Below are 17,960 nucleotides of genomic sequence, written 5' to 3' on the forward strand. Positions count from 1 at the left end.
TGGGTTCAAGCAGTGCTCCTGCCTCAGCTTCCCAAGTAGCTGGGATTACAGGTATGTGCCACCACACCCAGCTAATTTTTGTAAATTATTTATTTATTTATTTGTTTGTTTGTTTGTTTGTTTATTTATTTTGAGACAGAGTTTGGCTGTATTACCCAGGCTGGAGTGCAGTGGTGCAATCTCGGCTCACTGCAGCCTCCACCTTCAGTGTTCAAGCGATTCTCATGCCTCAGCCTCCCAAGTAGCTGGGATTACAGATGTGTACCACCATGTCCTGCTAATTTTTGTATTTTTAGTAGAGATGGGGTTTCACCATGCTAACCAGGCTGGTCTCAAACTCCTGACTTAAGTGATCCACCCGCCTCGGCCTCCCAAAGTGCTGGGATTACAGGCCTGAGCCACCGCGCCCAGCCAGGTCCCAGTACTCTTTATATGGCACTAGCTTGAGACTTGCTGTCCGCTTGTGGACACGGGAGCTTTGAGAGCTGAGCCAGACCACTAGCCCCCGTGCCAGGTCCTGAGCACACTTCTGTGAGGGAGGGACATGGGGGGAGCCTCCTGTCACAGTGTCGGGTTCTTTGGGGTTGGTATTGACCAGGAGGAAGCTCCCCGGGGCCATAGAGGAGAAAGACCGACCTTGGTGAGCACTCTGACAGACAGGAGGATGGACGTTGCCGTTGGGAACCAGAACAAAGTGAAGTACATGGCGACCCAGCTGCTGGCCAAATTTGAAGAGAATGCACCCGCACAGTCCGTCGGCACACGGAGACAGGTAAACCCAACCTGTGCCTCACCCACACCGATGTGGTCAGGCCACACAAGAAGGGGGGATCTTTTCTGTCCATTGAGATGGGCTGTGTCACAGACCCTGGGGTTCACGGGCTCAAGACGGGCGTCTGGCTTTCCCTTGCCTGACTGCAGCAGAGAAGAGCCCTTTATCTGCTTGCTTCAGGCTCTGAGGGTCACTCTGTCCTCAGCATTCCGACCCGGGTTGTCCCCTGACAAGAATCAGCAGAGGGGTGTAAAACAATCTGTATTCATATACCTGTACATCTGTGCACGTTTGCAGATATATTTAAATTTAGAGAAGTACACACTTACTGAGGAACATGCTGAGAAGTACAGTAAAGGTAATGAAGCCACCTGTGATTCTATTAATTAATATTTTCTGCCCTTCTTTCTGGTCTTTTTTTTCAGTGTATTCTTGTTTTTGTAGATAAGGTCATTCTTAACATATACTTTTCAATTATCCTTTTTTCATTTCACCTTAGGCATTCCCATGTTGTCCCTGACTCTTTACAAGCACCTTCTAGAATGTGTGGGCATCAGGCTTCTCTTAGCTGTTGCTCTAGTGTTGGATGTTCGAGTTGTTTCTCATCTTTCATGATAAGATACAGAGATAAACGTTCTTATGATAAAGCTTCTTTTGTGTGTTGCAGCTGTTTCCCGGGATATTTTCCTAGGAATATGAGCACTGAGTGCTAAGTGGCACTCCCACACACCATGCATGAGAGTGCATGGCAGCAGCTTGTGGCTTGGGGTGTCTTTGTTAGGGTGTGTCTCTCCCCTTGCTTGTCTAAAAGTCACTTTGACTTCTTACAAGAGGTGGGGCTGGGATTTTGGAGATTCACACTGAAAGTGTCTCATAAATCTCCATGATAACTGGAGAGAGCAGCCAGAGGGCAGCGGCCCCTTGTCTGAATTTCCCTTCACTCTCTTTGTCTTCTCCATGCCCATCAGCCATTCTTCCTATGGACCAGATGGGTGGAAGCAGCTTTGTTTGGAGTCTGGCCATTATTAACTACCTGCCACATCTAGTCTTTGCACGCCAGTCTTTTCATGCTGTGGCTCACAGAAAAGGTGATGATATTCATTGATGAACAGTTGAGGTTGTCTGGAGGCTCTGGCAGCCCCAGGTTCCCCTGCCTTGGGAAGGCTGGAAAGCTGCCCATTAGAGGAAGGTTGCCTCTAAGAGAAGGTTGCTTTCTTCATTTTGGATGGGAGTATTAGTTTTCCAAATCAGAATTAGTGGTTTCGACTCAGAGAACATTTAGCTTGGAAAAGAGATGATGCATATTACAGCTTCTGTTTTCCTTTTTCTGTTCTTTTGCATTTGCTTTTGGTTTGGGGGAGGCTGTTTGCTTTGCTTCAGAAGTGTCACTTTCTAAGAATGAATCCTCCCTCTTCCCCACAGTTCACAGGTGTGGGGCTGTCCCTTGTGAGTTCTTTCTGTTCTTCTCCCACCTTAATGTACTTTTATTTTGTTTTGTCTCCATGTCCTGTCCCCACCCACACTTGGCCTGTGTGTCCCAGCTAACACAAGAGCGTGGGGCCAGCCAGCCGTCCTGCTGCCTGCCTGGGCAGGTTCGCCCTGCCCCCACCCCGCAGTGGAAACAGGTAAAGGAACTGCCAGGGCCAGGATGGGTGCTGTCTCTCCAGGCCTTCCCACCCGCCTCCTGAGCCAGCCAGGGTTCAGGCCTGTGCTCTGGAATCCTAGCTCATGAGGGCCGGAAGTCTCTGCTCATTCGAGTAGTAGCTTTGGGAAAACATTGAACAGGCAGGACTGATTGACTGCATGATTTATGTAACTCCTGGGGATTTGAGAAAGCGTTAACAGGGAGACTGTTGATTTGGTTTGAAACTCGCTGAAGCGGTGTGGTAGGCGGCTCACCTAGGGGTACCCGAGCTCTTGGGTTTGCTGTTGTCCATTTGTCTCAAGCTGACTTTTTTCCAGCATGTCTCCTCGTGACCCTGGGAGAGAGAATTCTGAGTATGTCAAGCCTGAGAATTGGGGCGTGGAGCCTTTTAAATGGGAAAATGTTATCCAGGAAAATAGTCTGGAACTATGAGTTTGTGTTTGTTTTAAATCCTGGGTGAAAGTATTCCTGGATGTTTTATTGGTGTTCTCTCTACATTTAAATCAATGTTTTTGGAAATTTTCACTAAAACCTTGGCAGGATCTCCTGGAAAACTGCGTATCCTAAGTGGTACAGAATAGGGCAGGTGATGGCGTGCACTTTCTAAGAGAAAACCCAGCAGAGGAATTGGGAGCCCTGACTGTGGTTCCTCCATGTCCCAGATGAGCAAGTCCCTGCTCTCAAGTGGAGCCAGGGTTGGCTGCCTTGTAGTCTGATATCATTTAGGTCTGCTGAGATGCTGAGAGGGCCATGAGCTGGCCCTGGATGCCATCAGCGCCTTCCGTAGTCGGTCTCCCCAGCCTCCTGTGCTGTAAAGTGACTTTATTGTCAGGAGATGCTGAGGGGTGGTGAGTTGGGTTTTATTTAAGTTACATTTCGGCAAAAACGTTCCTTTCTAACCATTCTTTTGTAACATAGCACGTTAAAAACAGGGCCCAAAAGGCTGAGTTGGAATTTTGGGAGCAATGTCCAAACTCACAACAGAAGACAAATTCACCCTTTCTCTGTGCATGAGGGAGGTCTTCTGAAAAATCTAATTGGAAATTTACTTGCATTTCATTTTCTTAACCTTTGCCTTGATGTCTAGGTGGAAGATATGATTTGAAAGATGATATTTAGTTGAGAATCTGTTGAAGGGGAAAGTGTACTCTAAATTGGATTCCAAAACCTCTTACAGTATTCATAACAGGTGCCTGAGGTGGGAGGAGCAGAGGGAGAGGAAGATCAGGAGTAACGCAGGCAAGTGGGGGGAATGGGTGGCTGTGGCTGGAATGGTGCTGAGGGCCGCTGGAAGCATGCTCCCTGGAGAATGTTGGTAGTCCCTGCCAGCGCAACTTGTCACCTGAGTCAGTATGGTCATGGCAGAATAGGAGACTGGCAGGCTGTATGGGCAGTGGAACAGAACCATGAAAGTCAAACGCAGGTTCTGTGGGATGGGCACCAGAGATTACAATTGGAGACAGTAGCTGGGCGGATGTATAAATGAGACCTGATTGGTGAGAAATCGTTAGCGGTGAGAACCCCGTTAGGTTCTTTGATACCTTAGGGGATATCCAGTAGGGATCTGCGAATTTACCAGGTGGCAGGGAAGTAGCACTGTGAACCAAAACTCACAGTTCTTATGTCCATGTGAAATGTATAGTATTCACATAGAACTTTCCCAGCTCTGAATCATGAATTTGGGCCTTCTAAATTTATCTCCTGAAAGAGTTGGAGTTGCAGTATCAGATACTTGCAAAAACCTGGGACAGAGGAACCCCAGTGGTACCCAGGCCCTGCGTCTGATGCCTCCCATGGCTGGCCCTCCATATCTCCCTTCAGGAAGCGGGGCTGACTGCCAGCACCCCATTGTGACTCATAATGCTTCTCTGGAGGTGGTTCAGAGGCAGGAGGGCATTGCCTGGCAGGGTAGTGATAGCTGAGTTGACAGAAGGGCCACCTTCAGCCTAGGTCATCGTATGGAAGAGGGAAAATACTAGCAGCTCAGCCTGCCAGTGGCTTCCCTTCATTTCCTTCCTTTGTAAGCACTGTGGCTCTTCCCTTCCCCATCCTTTTGCCTTTTGATCTCAGAAACACATCCTGAAGGCAAGCTCTGTGCGTTAACCAGCCCTAGTTTGGAAGTAGATTGTCATGGGAGCTCTGAGCGAGTACGGGGCTGTTTCCCCAGGCCTCGTGGCTTCCCTGTTCCCCCGCTCCCTGCATGCTGCCCTGGGCACAGGGAGATGAGAGTTTCCCTGGAAGATACCCGAGAGGCCTGGGAATGTGTGGTTGTTTCTCAAATACCAGGGACTTTGGGGCTTTGTAAATTGTAGACAGACTCTTGAAGGGAATACAGTGGAGGGGGCAGAATGAGGGAAAAGCCAGGGACGTGTATATGGCATTTGAATGTTAGTGAGACACCTTTAATTTTGATATAATGCTCCTGCCTTTCTTGCATTTCCTTGTTAGTTTCCTGAAGCCCTCTGAGCCTCCGTGAGTGCAGGGACTGAGGGGAGGGCAGCAGTGCCAGCCACTGTCACAGCTGTGCCCTGAAGAGGCTGCTGCTTCGCTGTATTGGATGCACATGACCAAGCCCTTGAGAGGGGGTCTCTGTGTCCCCTCTTGGTGGTTGGCCTGTTTGCCCTTTCTCTCTACTCATCAACAAGCCTATTTCTTATATCCCCGGCTTCCCTGAGAAAACTGTTGTTCCCTGGCACCTGGAAGGTGCTGCGCTGCTGGTTCTCCCCAGTCCCGCAGATCACCTCTGTGGCTGTGCCTAGCAGAGGGTGCACGTCCCACCTGGGGGCCCATGGGAGACCACTGGGCTGCCCTCTGAGGATGGAGGGGCAAGGAAAGGCCTCCCTGGGGTGCTTCTGACAAACGCCCTTCAGTCCTCCCAGAACCAGCCTCCATGTGGCCACTATTTGAATAATGTTCTCTCTGTTTGTGTCTGTTGGTGTAAAAGCAACGGGAAAAGGAGTGTTCTCGGACCTGCCCCAAAAAAGTGATCACCCTGTCTCCTTCCCCTACTCCACCTCCCTGTCGGGCGCATGGCAGCCAGCAGGTGATCCTCTCTGCATGCTCCGTGGTCCTGTCTCTGTCTCCCTGCCTGTCTGTGTAGGTGGCTAGTGTAGAGACCAAATCAGTTTCCCTCTTATCAGCAGTAACTGTCAAGAAGAAAGGCCATGCGTAGAAACCATTTATGGTGGAAGCAACTTTTATGGCCCTCAAGATGGTGCATCCTACATTCACACCTGACCCTGGTCAGTCCCACCCACATCATGGAAACGCGACTGTCCCACCATGAACTAGAAGTTCAGCTGTAATTGGTGTTTGTCACGCATCCGAGGCCCGGAAGCCCTAAGAGCAGCCTGTTTTTCTGAAACCCCACTGAAGGCAGCCCTTTGTCTCGCTGCACAGTGAGGTGGGGTAAGGCCTTCGGGCGCTGCCACAGGGCTTCTCCACGTGAGTTTCGTTCCTTCTGATTCTGGGAGCTCTGCCTCTTGCCCATTCAGCATCTTCCAACAAACACTCCTCCCCGCTGTACTCGCACACCAGGCAGAGCATTCAGGAGCGGCCCTGTAGCCAGCCGCAGCTGTGGCTGGTGAGAACAGCAGGCAGTGAGGACGGCCATGTGTCTGTGGCATGTTTGTAGGATGGCATTGTTGACCTTCATGGTATGTTTCTATAAAATAAAATGTGAGTTTTAAGAGCAGGATATATGGAAAGACATTTTCCCACCTAAGGTGGCCTATTTAAACTGTGACCGTAGTAACGAGACTGATTTTAAAGGCCCCACCTGTGTCCATGGTTCTCAGAACTGAGCCATTGCAGATTGAGCAGCTGCTGGGTGCCTTCATCTATACCAGAGCTAGCCGTCCTCAGCACCCACTGTTGCCTGGGAAGCACACTCAATTCTTCTCAAGCCATGTCTCCATCAGTTCTCACAGTAACACTGTGAGGCAGGTGCTATTATTGGCTCCGTTTTACCAGGGAGGAGACTGAAGCATAGGGTGGAGAGGCCGTGTCACGTGTCTGAGCCACATAGTAAGCGCTCAGTGCACAGTGAGGTGGGATAAGGCCTTCGGGCGCTGCCACAGGGCTTCTCCACGTGAGTTTTGTTCCTTCTGATTCTGGGAGCTCTGCCTCTTGCCCCTTCAGCATCTTCCAACAAACACTTCTCCCCGCTGCACTCGTACACCAGGCGGAGCATTCAAGAGCGGCCCCGTAGCCAAACTGGAGTCTGGCTTGTGGGACCGGGGCCACACTCCAGCCTCCCCCTGCCCACAGAGACATTATGCTCACGGGTGCTGGATAGGAGCAGCCACGTCAGAGGCCTTGGGACTGTTTTTCCGCTGGCACACGGCTGTAAGGCGAACCCTCAGCCAGCCAAAGAGTAATGCAAGCAGCCTTCCCTGGTCCTGTTGAGTGCGGCTCCTGGCTCCTCAGATGAGCAAGGCCATGTCCCTACCTACAGGTCTCTACCCTCTCACATATACCTTCCAGTCCATTCACCAAAAACACATTCACTTCTCCCTTTAGTAAATTATTCTTTGGCCCGATGCTCCTATTCAGGGACCACTCCCCACTCTGGAGTTTCCTCTGGACTGCTGTCTTAGTCATTTATTCTAGCCAATTTCCACCTCCCCACCTTTCCTTTCTAAAATGTCTTGTTGTGGAATGTGTCACCCTTTTAACCTGCCTCTCCTTCCAAACCTTCTATTTGATGCCCTGATCTTATGCCACTGTGTGAAAGAAGTATGCTTGTTCCACGTTTGTGCTAACCATAGTTCGTTATTGATCTGTGTAGCTGGCCTCACTGGAGGCCGGCGGGGGCAGAATGGCTGTGCAGAAGGTTGGCCTTGTGTAGTGGGATTTGATACGGATGGGATTATGGTTACCTGGGAATGGGGTTAGTAGAGGAAGGGGATATGTGTTGAACTCTGAATTTCTGCCCCTGAATTTCCCACTGTTGCTTAGTAGGTCCAAACAGAACATTATGCATGGAGCTTAAGTTTCTACTTTATTGCCAACAGACATACAGGGATCTTGATGCTGACAACCGTGGCAAGCAGAGCCCCCACCGTGAGAGGGTAAAAGAGCATGAACCCGTGGCATGGGATGCTGAGAGCCAGACAGACGGGGCACGCTGTGGTGGTGGGGCAGCGGGAGGGGATGTGGGTGACGGCCCCCTCCCCTTGCTTTTTGCACACTCTTGTCACCCAGCCAAGAGCCAGAATTATTTTTGCTAGCAGTGTTGAGCAGTGCAGATAGCATTCGCTGTAAAGCAGGCACTCATCTGGCATTCAGATGGGATGCTGACCCTAAGTGTGTGTGTTCTGGTAAAGGGCCTTAGTGACTTCCCATTTCTGCCCACTGTTCCCCTTCCAATACCATGCTATTTCTACCCCCAAAATATGTGCCAGTGGTAGAATAGTAGCCTTGGACCATCAGATACAACTTCTTAGGGAAAGGGTCTAGATCAGTATTCAAGTGGCATTCAACAGTCACGGATCTTGAAGTGGAAATCCTAAGAGAGCCAAAGCTCTTACCAGCGTGAGGATTTTTCCAGTAGGGTGAGAATGAGGGGGAGAAAGGTAGGTGATGGCAAAATGGGGCTGTACCCGTGGAAAGCTTTAGTCTTTTCTGAAAACTAAGGGGGAAGTTACTGATTGCAGCTGGCTGTCATATAATGTGAGGGATAGCCGAGATGCCCAGTTAAAGAAGCTGGCTTACTTTAGGAAACTTTTGTTCTTGTTGTTCGTACCCGTAAAGATCTCCGAGTGGCTGTAGCTCTGTAGCTACTGGGAAGAATCATCTCTAGTTGTTAATCTCACAAAAGCCATTTTGGTTTTTAACTCCCCTTCTGCCTTTGCTCTCTGAGAAATGCAGTTATGGCCAAGCAGTAAATTAGGTTACTCGGACCCGATAGGAGCTAATCATAGTGCCATCTTCCTGCACCCTCTCACCAGGCTAGCAGCGGGCAGTGTGTGTGCTGCCTGAACCTGGTGCTGGGTCGGGGAGAGGAGACTGGGCTGGAGGTGAGCGTCTTCCCCATCCCCTTTCCATGGCCTCGCCCCACTGTGCTCACCCTTTTTGGGGCTGCTCTCCCACGGCACTGTGTGCCCAGCCTCTTTCTCCCTTCTTCCCAGGCTGTGTCCCCTCAAAAAGGAAAACAGCCCTTTTCTTTGAGCAAGGCAGTGCCGTCCATTTTGGGGATTGCATATTTAATGAGAGACTGATAATGTTTAATGAAACAGTGCCTAAAAGAAGGGAGGGGAAGGCCGGGCGCGGTGGCTCACGCCTCTAATCCCAGCACTTTGGGAGGCCAAGGTTGACGGATCATGAAGTCAGGAGATCAAGACCATCCTGGCTAACATGGTGAAACCCCATCTCTAATAAAAATACAAAAAAATTAGCCGGGCATGGTGGCAGGCGCCTGTAGTCCCAGCTACTCGGGAGGCTGAGGCAGGAGAATGGCGTCAACCCAGGAGGTGGAGCTTGCAGTGAGCCGAGATGGTACCACTGCACTCCAGCCTGGGCGACAGAGCGAGACTCCGTCTCAAAAAAGAAGAAGGGAGGGAAGCATGTTGAATAGGAGAGATTGCCAGTGAGAAACAATTTGAAGTTTAGGGCTGCTGTGCAGAGAGGGGAAGAGGTAGGGTTTTGAGCTCAGGAGGCAATAGTTTGCAGAGGTGATTCTCTCTTTTTCCCTCTGAGCTGGTTTCTGCACTCCTCGGTGCAGGGCTCCAGATTGGATACTTTTGAGGACTTAAGTTCTTTTCTTGGACTTTGCCGCCATCCTCCATAACCCTGCATGTGTATTCACCTGCTCTCTGCCCACCTCTACCCAGCCCCCCACTCCTCCCCTTGGCTGTGACTGCTGTGCCCCCCAGGAGGCTACTGAGTCTTCCTCTTGCTTCCTTCTGGTGGGTGGTGCTTACAGCCGTCCTCCCCAGCTCCCTCTGGGTCCTGTGTTGCTGAGCCCAGGGCCAGGGAGCTGGCGAAGAGTCTGAAGCAGAGGCTGTTGAAGTACCAGGTAACTGCCACTCCATGTTGCCACTCCACAGAGCTATGAAGTGCACGTTGTGACTGAGGTAGAGAGTGTGACCGATCTGACTTGGAGCTGGAGGAGCAGACGGCTCCCTCGTACCATGAGTTAATGCTGTCCTTCCCACCTGTAAATAGTTCATTCTGAACCTGGTGGGAAACTCAGCAGTTACTGGTTGCCAAAGCTTTCAGTCACTGCCTCACTCTCTGGGGACTGGGTTCCTAGCTGCATGGGCCCACGGCTAAGGAAGACCCTTGCTCAGTTTTGTTATATGTGCTATGTGCAATCTGCAGAGGTCTTGGGCTCAAGCCTTTTCTCCTCATCTTTGCTTGGGATTCAGCTGCCTCCTTGGCAAGCAGAGCCTCCCTGAGCACTAGTGGAAGGAAGAGATGCTGCATTTCTGGCCCTTCTATAGAAGGAGCAAGCTTCACTCTAGATTTGCTGTCTCTGCTGACTGCTACTTCTAAGGCCAATGGAGTGATGGGGTGGTGGGAGAATCTTTTTGCCCAGGAGAAATCCCAGCTCAGGCCAGGGGTTGCTCTCTGCAGAGCACAGAGCATGTGAGTCAACAAGACCCCCGCTCCCTCCCCTCCTTACCCACACAGAGGGAGGGCGAGGCTGTGCTGGGTGGCCCACAGCTGCGGGACTGCGTTCCAGGGCGTGCTCTGCTGCAAGCATGAGGGAAGGACAGATCAAAGCAAAACGGAAGCCTTGCATGGGCCACTTATGCTTCTGGGAGCTACTTTTTTTTAGTACACATAGTATTTAGAGAAAGGTCTAGAGTAAAAGGCTGTACAGCTGCCAATCATCTTATGTTCAGAGGTCAGTGTGTGACTTAACATTTCCTTTAATTTTGTTTTTCTCCATCTTGTATTTTATAGCCAGAGCCTGAACCTCCTCGTCGATTTTTTGTCGACCAGTGGGAGCTTTCTCTTAGTCTCCGCTCCTCTGCCCGCCCCGCCTCTCCCTCCTCCGACTCCCTCCGACAGGTAGCATGGCCTAGGACTCACTAAAACTCTGCCCTCTGCAGCCTCCACTCACTTCACTTTTGCGAGTGTCATGTGCCCCAGGAGGTTGCAGTGTTCCTCACTTGGGCCTGTCTCCTGTAGGGAGCCGGCTGCATGTGTTGCTGTCTGCGTATGTCGGTCTGGTGTGTGAGGGCTGTGGCACACTCCTCAGCTAAAGTGGCTGCTGGCTTTCGTCCAACTGTATTTGACACATCCAGGTCTGTCAGTGTGAACCGGCTTTGACGCTATTTCAACTATATCAAGTAATAATAAACGTTTTTCGGCCCCTGGCTTTTTTAACTTCACGTCTTCCAAAATAGTATGTGTTACAAAGTAGGAACCACAGTGTAATTAAATCACCTCAGTGGAGGGGTGACCATGCAGTATTCTGGCTGCCTGTTGTCATCATTTGAGGAATGAACGCGGCTGTCACCTGAAGTACTGCTGGTCCTGTTGTAGAGTTTCTAGAGAGACTGGAAGGTCTCTTTGCCACTCCTATTGGTATTTCCCATCCTGGGTTGACGCCGGACGTCCCGGCATACGTGCATGGTAGCATATGTACACATGTGGTGTGCAGCAGGATAGATCCTGCAATTGCTACATTTCTGCTACTTTTTAAGAGGAATGAGAAGGAAACCACTACTTTTCATGCCAGAAACAAGTAGAACTTGAGCCTTCACCTCTCTTGCAGGGATGCTCATCAGTGTTGCCAACTCTCTGAGAACTGAATGTGGCAGATGCCTTTGCGTGGGCAGCCCCAGACTGTCACTGCTGAGGTTGATGGTTTAGTTCAGGAGAGAAGGGTCCTGGCTGAGCAGTGAGGGTCCAGGGCTGGCTTGGTGTCCTGGCCTCATATTTGGCATCTGGCCCACACTCCCCTCCCGTGTGTCTGCTGCAGAATGAGACAAATGCCATTTTCTGCTCCCTCAGTGTCAGCTATTAAGTTATCTGCTCAGCTCTTCCTGGTGTCTGTCTAAGCTTCCTTAGTGTGCCTAAAGAAGGTTTAGATCTAAGAGCCATATGTTTGTCTTGGCCACTAATAGGTATAATCTGTGAAGTTAATGGGCAAATGGCACCAATCCTTGGGAATCTTATTTTTGAATTAAAAACTATAATTGTTTCTTCAGCTCAGCTGAGCCTTCAGCTGAGCTGCAAGAACGGCTTCCTCATGTGTGCATCTGTGAGTCCCCCGAGCGCCTGCTTCCCCCTGCCCGGTGCTTCTGTGATTATTCCTCACACAAGGCCTTATGCGTCTGTCCGTTCAGGCCATGCCCTAAGGGAGCTGTTGGCATCCCCAGAATAATGGCTCGTGGTGAGTTTCTGAGTCAGAATTAGGGTCAGGTTCCCCCCGGGGGCAGGGAGCCCCCTTACTCCATGAAGTTCATGAGAGGAGTGCCACCCACATGGTGGCGTGGCCATCTCCACATGGAAGGGTGACCTGGTTGTGGGAGTCTCTAGAGGACTTCCTCTCGGGACAGGTCAAGGCAGGGCTGCCTGGGCACCCAGCTTAGGTGTGAGCAGGGCAGCTCACGATAGAGACCTGAAAGTTTCTTCTGTGGTTTCTTCAGTGTTGCCAGAAAGAGGCTTGAGTTGGTTGGGTTTTTTTCTCTCACTTTTCTTCAGCCTCTAAAGTAATCCCTCCTGGCCTAGAACACATTCCCACCTCCCTGGGCTGATGGAGCAGCTTGGCTGCATGGCCACACTTCGTGGCCAACACGCCCAGCCCAGTCTAGAAGGCTTTGGCCTCAGCACCTGGATGGGCCACACGGGCCTCATCATGCTGCCCTGAGACCCCCAATACCATCAGCAGGGAGAATGGGCTGAGAAGGCTTCTTCCAAAACAGCCTGGGAGCATTTGCTGCCTGTGGCAGGCATTGTGGGGTCAAGCATCAGGAAGCAGGAGATGGCGACGTCCGCCACCCACACGGAGGCGGCCTGTGCAGGAGCGAGCATGGCTCCTTCTGAGTGAGGAGATGGCCTCCTGGACCGTGAAAGGTGGCGTCAGCCTGGGCACCGCTGCGTGCGTGGGGGTGCCCCTCGAGTTCTGTGAACGCAGCCTAGCTGCGCAGGACCCAGGCCCTGCCTGCCCGTCTCTGTGCGCATTCGCCCTGCCTTCTACCACTCTTGCCTGGAATTGTGCATTCCACAGAGATGGGAGAGACCCAGTTCTTCCCGAGGAAGACACTTTCCCTGCAGCGGTCCTGTCTGTGCTGGTACCCCTGTGTGAACACTGACACAATGTTTTTCTTACCACCCGGTTTCCCTGCCTGTGAGCACTGTGTTGGCATGGTTTGCTGCTGCACCTTGTATTCAAATTGCACTTTCCAGAGATTTTTTTTTTTCCCATGTCTTCTTAATTTATGTATTTTTTTCCTTCTCATTTTCCTTCATTCTGGTCATTTTGTAACCTTCAACCAATAGAAGTATATAAAGATGTACACGGGCGGAGTGAGCTCATTGGCTGAGCAGATAGCCAATCAGCTTCAAAGGAAAGAACAACCCAAAGCCCTTCTAGACAAGAAGGAACTGGTAAGAGACGTCTCCAGGCACTGTCTAGCTAGACCCAGCACAGCCGTGGGAAACACACCTGTGTGCTTGAGTCGCTTATAACTTGCGTAGCCCGTGTATGCCATGCAGTAATTGCTTTTGAGGTTGTCTGGATTTTGATAACCAAATTTCTAAGACTGCAGTAGTTGTTGTGTGAGTCCAGGGACCCACATATATTCATGTGAACTACATCAGCACTGAATAGATACAGATACAGCTACCCTCAGAACAGGACTCTGCCAGCGTGTCCATTTGAGCTAGGGACCCTCAGGCCCCTTCCTGCCTTTTTCCATGTGCATCTTTTCCATCGTGCCCCTCCCAACCCTTCTTGCCCCTCTCCTTCCATCGCTGTTTCTCTAAGACTCTTTCTTATCAGTATTCCCCAGCGTCGCCAGGCTGTATCATAGCATTACTCAAGTCTGGTGTGAGGCACTGTGATGCTGGCTCCCTCGTCTGCGGCAGCCTGACCCGGGCTTTCGCGGTTGTGCCCAGTGTTCCTTGTCAGCGTGTGGAGGCAGTGACTGTGGTGGTGCCATCACTCTGTGGCAGAGCCAAGAGCACGGTTGACCGTAGCCAGTCAGTAGTCTGGCTCAAAGCAGACCACTTAGTGAGGGTTGGCTTTGTCTCGCCAGGCTGTGCCTCTAGGAGGGCCTGTGCAGCACTCCCTGAGGTGCTCCCCTTCCTCCCGACCACCACCTGCAGGGCTCCATGAAGAAGGAGTTCCCGCAGAACCTGGGAGGCAGCGACACGTGCTACTTCTGCCAGAAGCGGGTCTACGTGATGGAGAGGCTGAGCGCCGAGGGCAAGTTCTTCCACCGGAGCTGCTTCAAGTGCGAGTACTGCGCCACCACCCTGCGCCTCTCAGCCTACGCCTACGACATCGAGGATGGTGAGATGCCCTGCGCCTTGGGCCCCACGGAGAAACTGGGCTTGGACAGTGTTTCCATCTGAGCTGGGCGCCTTTGGGCCCCTTCTGCCTTCTTCCATGTGCATCTTTTCCATCATGCCTCTCCCAACCTTTCTTGCCCCTCTCCCTCCACCGCTCTTTCTCTAAGACTCTTACTATCAATATTTCCCAGTGTCACCAGGCTGATGAGAATGGCATGCATTTACCCAAGTCATTTCCCTGACTTCAGGGACACTTACTTGTATTCTGACCTCAGGCTGCGAACTTGAGGTAAAAGGAACACAAGATGAGGTTTTCGTCTTTACTTTACAGAAGGGGACTTGCACATCCATAGAAGTCATATATTTTGCCTCAGGTTGATGATGACAGCCAGTTGGAACTGGGTCCCAGGCCCCTGGGTTCTCAGACATTTGCTCTTGGAGATACCTGCAAGGCGGCCCGTGTTAACGCCTCTCTGGCATCTGTCTGATCTCTCTCTGGTGGGTTGTGAACCATTGCACAGGGCCTGAATCTGATTTACTGTGGTGTCCAAGGCCTGGTCTTTGGCAACAAGTGCCAGTTTTTACAATGAAAAGACCTTGACAAGGTAAACAGTAGAGAATTCTGCACACAGATGATAGAGCCATCATCATGGGCAGAGGCAGGCTGGCTGCCATCTGAGGACCCCTGCATTGATGACCCCCATCCCCATTCCTATAGGATGCTGCAGGGACTTCGTGGGAGGCAGTCTTATAGATTCCAGAGTAATGAGGGGGCCTAGATTAATAGGAGAGGCAGTGATCTTTATAAGGTGGCATAAACACCCTGACATTGATAGAAGATTGCATGGCTGTGAGATTATACAGTGATGTCATACAGGAGAGGGATGCCATGCAATTAGGACCTAGTCACTTCAGCTGTCCCGAGGCTGAACAAACGGGCACCTCTGTCAGAAGGAGCAAGGAAGGAGCCTAGAGAGGTGAGCCAAGAAAGACTGAGCACACTGCATGGTGCCTGGCCCTTCTACTATGTTGGTAAAAAGCACTCCCGAGTCAGGGAAGAGTGGAAGAATTGGATGCTGTTTAGATAAGGCAGGCAGATTGTTTGCTGTCAAGTCTTTTGTTCCACCTCTCCCACACACCTGCTCTTTGGATAGCGCATTTGATGTCAAGGATGGGGCCTGGCACAGGGAGCCACCCAACCTCGCTCAGCTGTCCCTGATGCTCAGGGTGTTCTAGTTAGCCTCTCACCGTGGAGTCTGCCCAGAAAGAAGATGCTGCAAGGCGCAGCTGATTGATCTACGGGTACTTTTGCCCATGGGTGTGTGTGCATCTTTGCTGCCTTCTGTGAAAGATGCGGAAGTGTAATGTGTGCCTCCAGTAGCTCACGGTCCTGTGGGGATGGGGCCCGTGAGGAGTAGCAGGCGACACGAGTGTGTGCAGCAAATGGCTCTGTGCACAGCCTAGGTTGTGGCTTTGTAGACGCGCGGGGAGGAGGAAATCTGTGAAGTTCAAGAGTGGCTTGGAATGACCTCGCTGACCCTTGGCTAGACTTTGAGAGAGAAGGGTATGGCGGCGGAGTAGAGGGCAGACGTGCGCACCTGGCAGGAGCTCGGGTGGCAGTGAGAGGCCGGGACAGGATGAGGCCAGCCTGGTTGAGTGCAGTATTCTTAACACTGGAGCAGAAAAGACAGCCGTTCTAAACCAGCTCCCCAAATTTTAACCCAGCTAAAATTTTCATCAGCTTAGCCCCTCCACAGACCTCCCCCTCATCTGTCAGAGGACAGATGGAGTACAGCCAGTAAGGAACTTTAGCGGCACTGAAGTTTTGGCCTGTTTTTTATCCAAGTTGCCGAGTGTCTCAGAAGTCTAACTGAAGAGGCTCAGAGAACAAAGAATAAGCTGGGGAGGTTGTGGCATGAGGAAGTAACCGAGGCCTTGTGCTGGGCCCCAGCTCATCACGCCCTTTGTCCTCGCAACAACCCCATTAGGTAACTCTTTTTATTATTGTAATCAGAAGTCAGGAAGCTGAGTTCAGAGAACTTATATGTTGTTTGTCCAAATTGACACAACTAGTAATAGCTCACTTGCACCAAATGACACCTAAGATTCATTCCAGGGCAGAGATTCAGGGATTGTGACTCCAGGCCCGCTGCCAACTCCATACTAGTAAATTAAGAATCATATTTGAAGATGTCCCCGTGTTTTACTTGTGGTGGTATTTGTTCTATCTTCAGCTCTTTCTCGAGGATGCCGTCTGCTCAAACACAGAGCTGCTCTTTTTTGCAAAGCACTAGCTTGTTTGTGATCGCTGCCAGCTTTTAAGACAAGGGCTCTAAATTAGTATCAGGCCTTCCCTGTCATCTTGAGAAGAGACACACACTACCTCCACAGGTGATGTGTGCAGGGTGGCCCTCATCAGTGACGAGCCTGAGACTGTCTCCATGCCTGCCTCTGTTACACGCCAGTCTGTTTCCACAGAGCAACTGGAGGGATTTTAAAAGGTGTGACTTGGATCTCACCAGTGTCCTAGCCACTGCCATGCAGACAGAGCCCACAACCTTGTCCCAGGTGGAGAGAGCATTGCGTGTCCACCCCAGCGTCTGCCGTCAGCTGCCTGCAATGTGCTGCACTCTTTGCTCCAGTGTCTTTCCATCCCATAAGCGTAATGAAGCCACTGCTCCTCAGGACGTGGCTCTGCTGTGTCCTCTCCTGGAGTACACCCCCTGGTCTCCACAGGGTGAGCTGCACGTGGCCCACATCTTCATGTGTCGCTCCTCAGAGAGGGGTCTGGCTCTTTTGAAAGAGGGCAGCTGCCCAGGCACCGGTGCGCCCGTGTGGTTCTCCATGCAGGGCTCGCACTGTGTCATCTTACCCATGCGTCTTGGGAGAACAAGTCTGCCTGCCTGCCTGGGGGTCTCGATGTTCATATCGGAGGCTGTCATACAGTGGCACTCAGGCCTGGGTGAATGAAAGAATGGACGGCCCACTTGACCTTGGGTTTGCCCTGTGGCCATCTGTTTTCTCCATTTCCCTTTTCCAGTCACTCCTGTATTCAGTTATCAGGATCCTTAATTTGGACTGTTGAGAATCAGTCACTTGACTGAATCACCCACAATTCGTAGCTAATTTTTAAAAATATAGCAAGGCTGGGTTTCCCACTGAGGCAGGCATGGTAGTGTCGTGTTAGTCCAGGCTCTGGCACCAGCATCCTGAACCACATCCGCCTCTGTGGTTCACTGACTGTGGGACATGCTGGGCAGGTCGCTCGGCCTTCTGTGCCTTACTGAGGAAGAGGTGGATACGAATGGCACCTGCCTCACCGGCTTGTTTGAGGATTAAATGAGTTGATAGATGGAAAGCAGTTAAAGTAGTATCTGGCACTTGGCAAATGTTAACATTAAAATTAGTGCTTTTTTTTTTTTTAATAAGCAAAAAGTGCCATCGTCTTGAGTTTGGGAAGGGATATGGGGAGATGCGCACACATGATTTGTGCCACCTCATTTAATATCTCCACCTATGAAGTGGGTACTGTGTTCATCTCCATGGGAGGAGACATGTTCCAAAAGACAGATGAGTTCACACGGCTGCTGAGCAGTTGAGACGGTGTTAGAACTGAGATCACACTTAGCGCCCACGTTCCTCGCATCGCCTGTACTGCCTTCCTAGAGAACACAGTTTGCTGGAACTTTCTGATTAGGCTTGGAGGTCTTGTTTCTGAAATGTAAACCTTCTTTCTTTATTAGTTGAGGATACCAGAGCAGAGTTCAAGGAGGATTCGGTTAAGTTCAATTGAGTTAGAGTTTAAGATCTGGGATTCCACTTTTGCAAAAACAAGCAAATTCATGTAGGAAAAAAATAGAAGGAAGAAATGAAAGCCATGATAGCATTTTAGTTTTCTGATACTGTAAGAAGCAATGCTCTTGGTTACAAGTAATGGAAACCCAGTGCAGATTACAATTGAAGCCTTAGCTTGACAGCTTCCGGCCAGATAGCAGTCCTCAGGGAAGGGCTGCCCCTTCCCTCACCTCCCTCAGCATCCCCATAACGTCTCCAGCGAGCCTGCCTGCCTTT

At 50.9% G+C, this 17,960-nt stretch overlaps 1 protein-coding gene across 7 annotated transcripts in view; it reads left to right on the forward strand.

Annotated features, from left to right (window-relative positions):
- Nucleotides 1-17,960, forward strand: part of MICAL3 (microtubule associated monooxygenase, calponin and LIM domain containing 3) — a 233,429-nt gene that overhangs the window by 135,528 nt on the left and 79,941 nt on the right. For 4 of the 7 annotated variants that reach the window (XM_030915881.1, XM_030915882.1, XM_030915884.1 and 1 more), the window contains exons 16-22: nt 599-772; nt 2,314-2,397; nt 5,362-5,460; nt 7,433-7,489; nt 10,329-10,436; nt 12,876-12,983; nt 13,704-13,890. In XM_030915881.1, coding sequence (XP_030771741.1) covers nt 599-772; nt 2,314-2,397; nt 5,362-5,460; nt 7,433-7,489; nt 10,329-10,436; nt 12,876-12,983; nt 13,704-13,890 — 817 coding nt within the window. The remainder of the gene's footprint in view (nt 1-598; nt 773-2,313; nt 2,398-5,361; nt 5,461-7,432; nt 7,490-10,328; nt 10,437-12,875; nt 12,984-13,703; nt 13,891-17,960) is intronic. The other 3 variants (XM_030915886.1, XM_030915887.1, XM_030915885.1) reach the window with 1 other exon arrangement.

The sequence above is a fragment of the Rhinopithecus roxellana genome, chromosome 13 (assembly GCF_007565055.1).
Source record: "Rhinopithecus roxellana isolate Shanxi Qingling chromosome 13, ASM756505v1, whole genome shotgun sequence".
In the NCBI taxonomy this organism is placed as follows: domain Eukaryota; kingdom Metazoa; phylum Chordata; class Mammalia; order Primates; family Cercopithecidae; genus Rhinopithecus; species Rhinopithecus roxellana.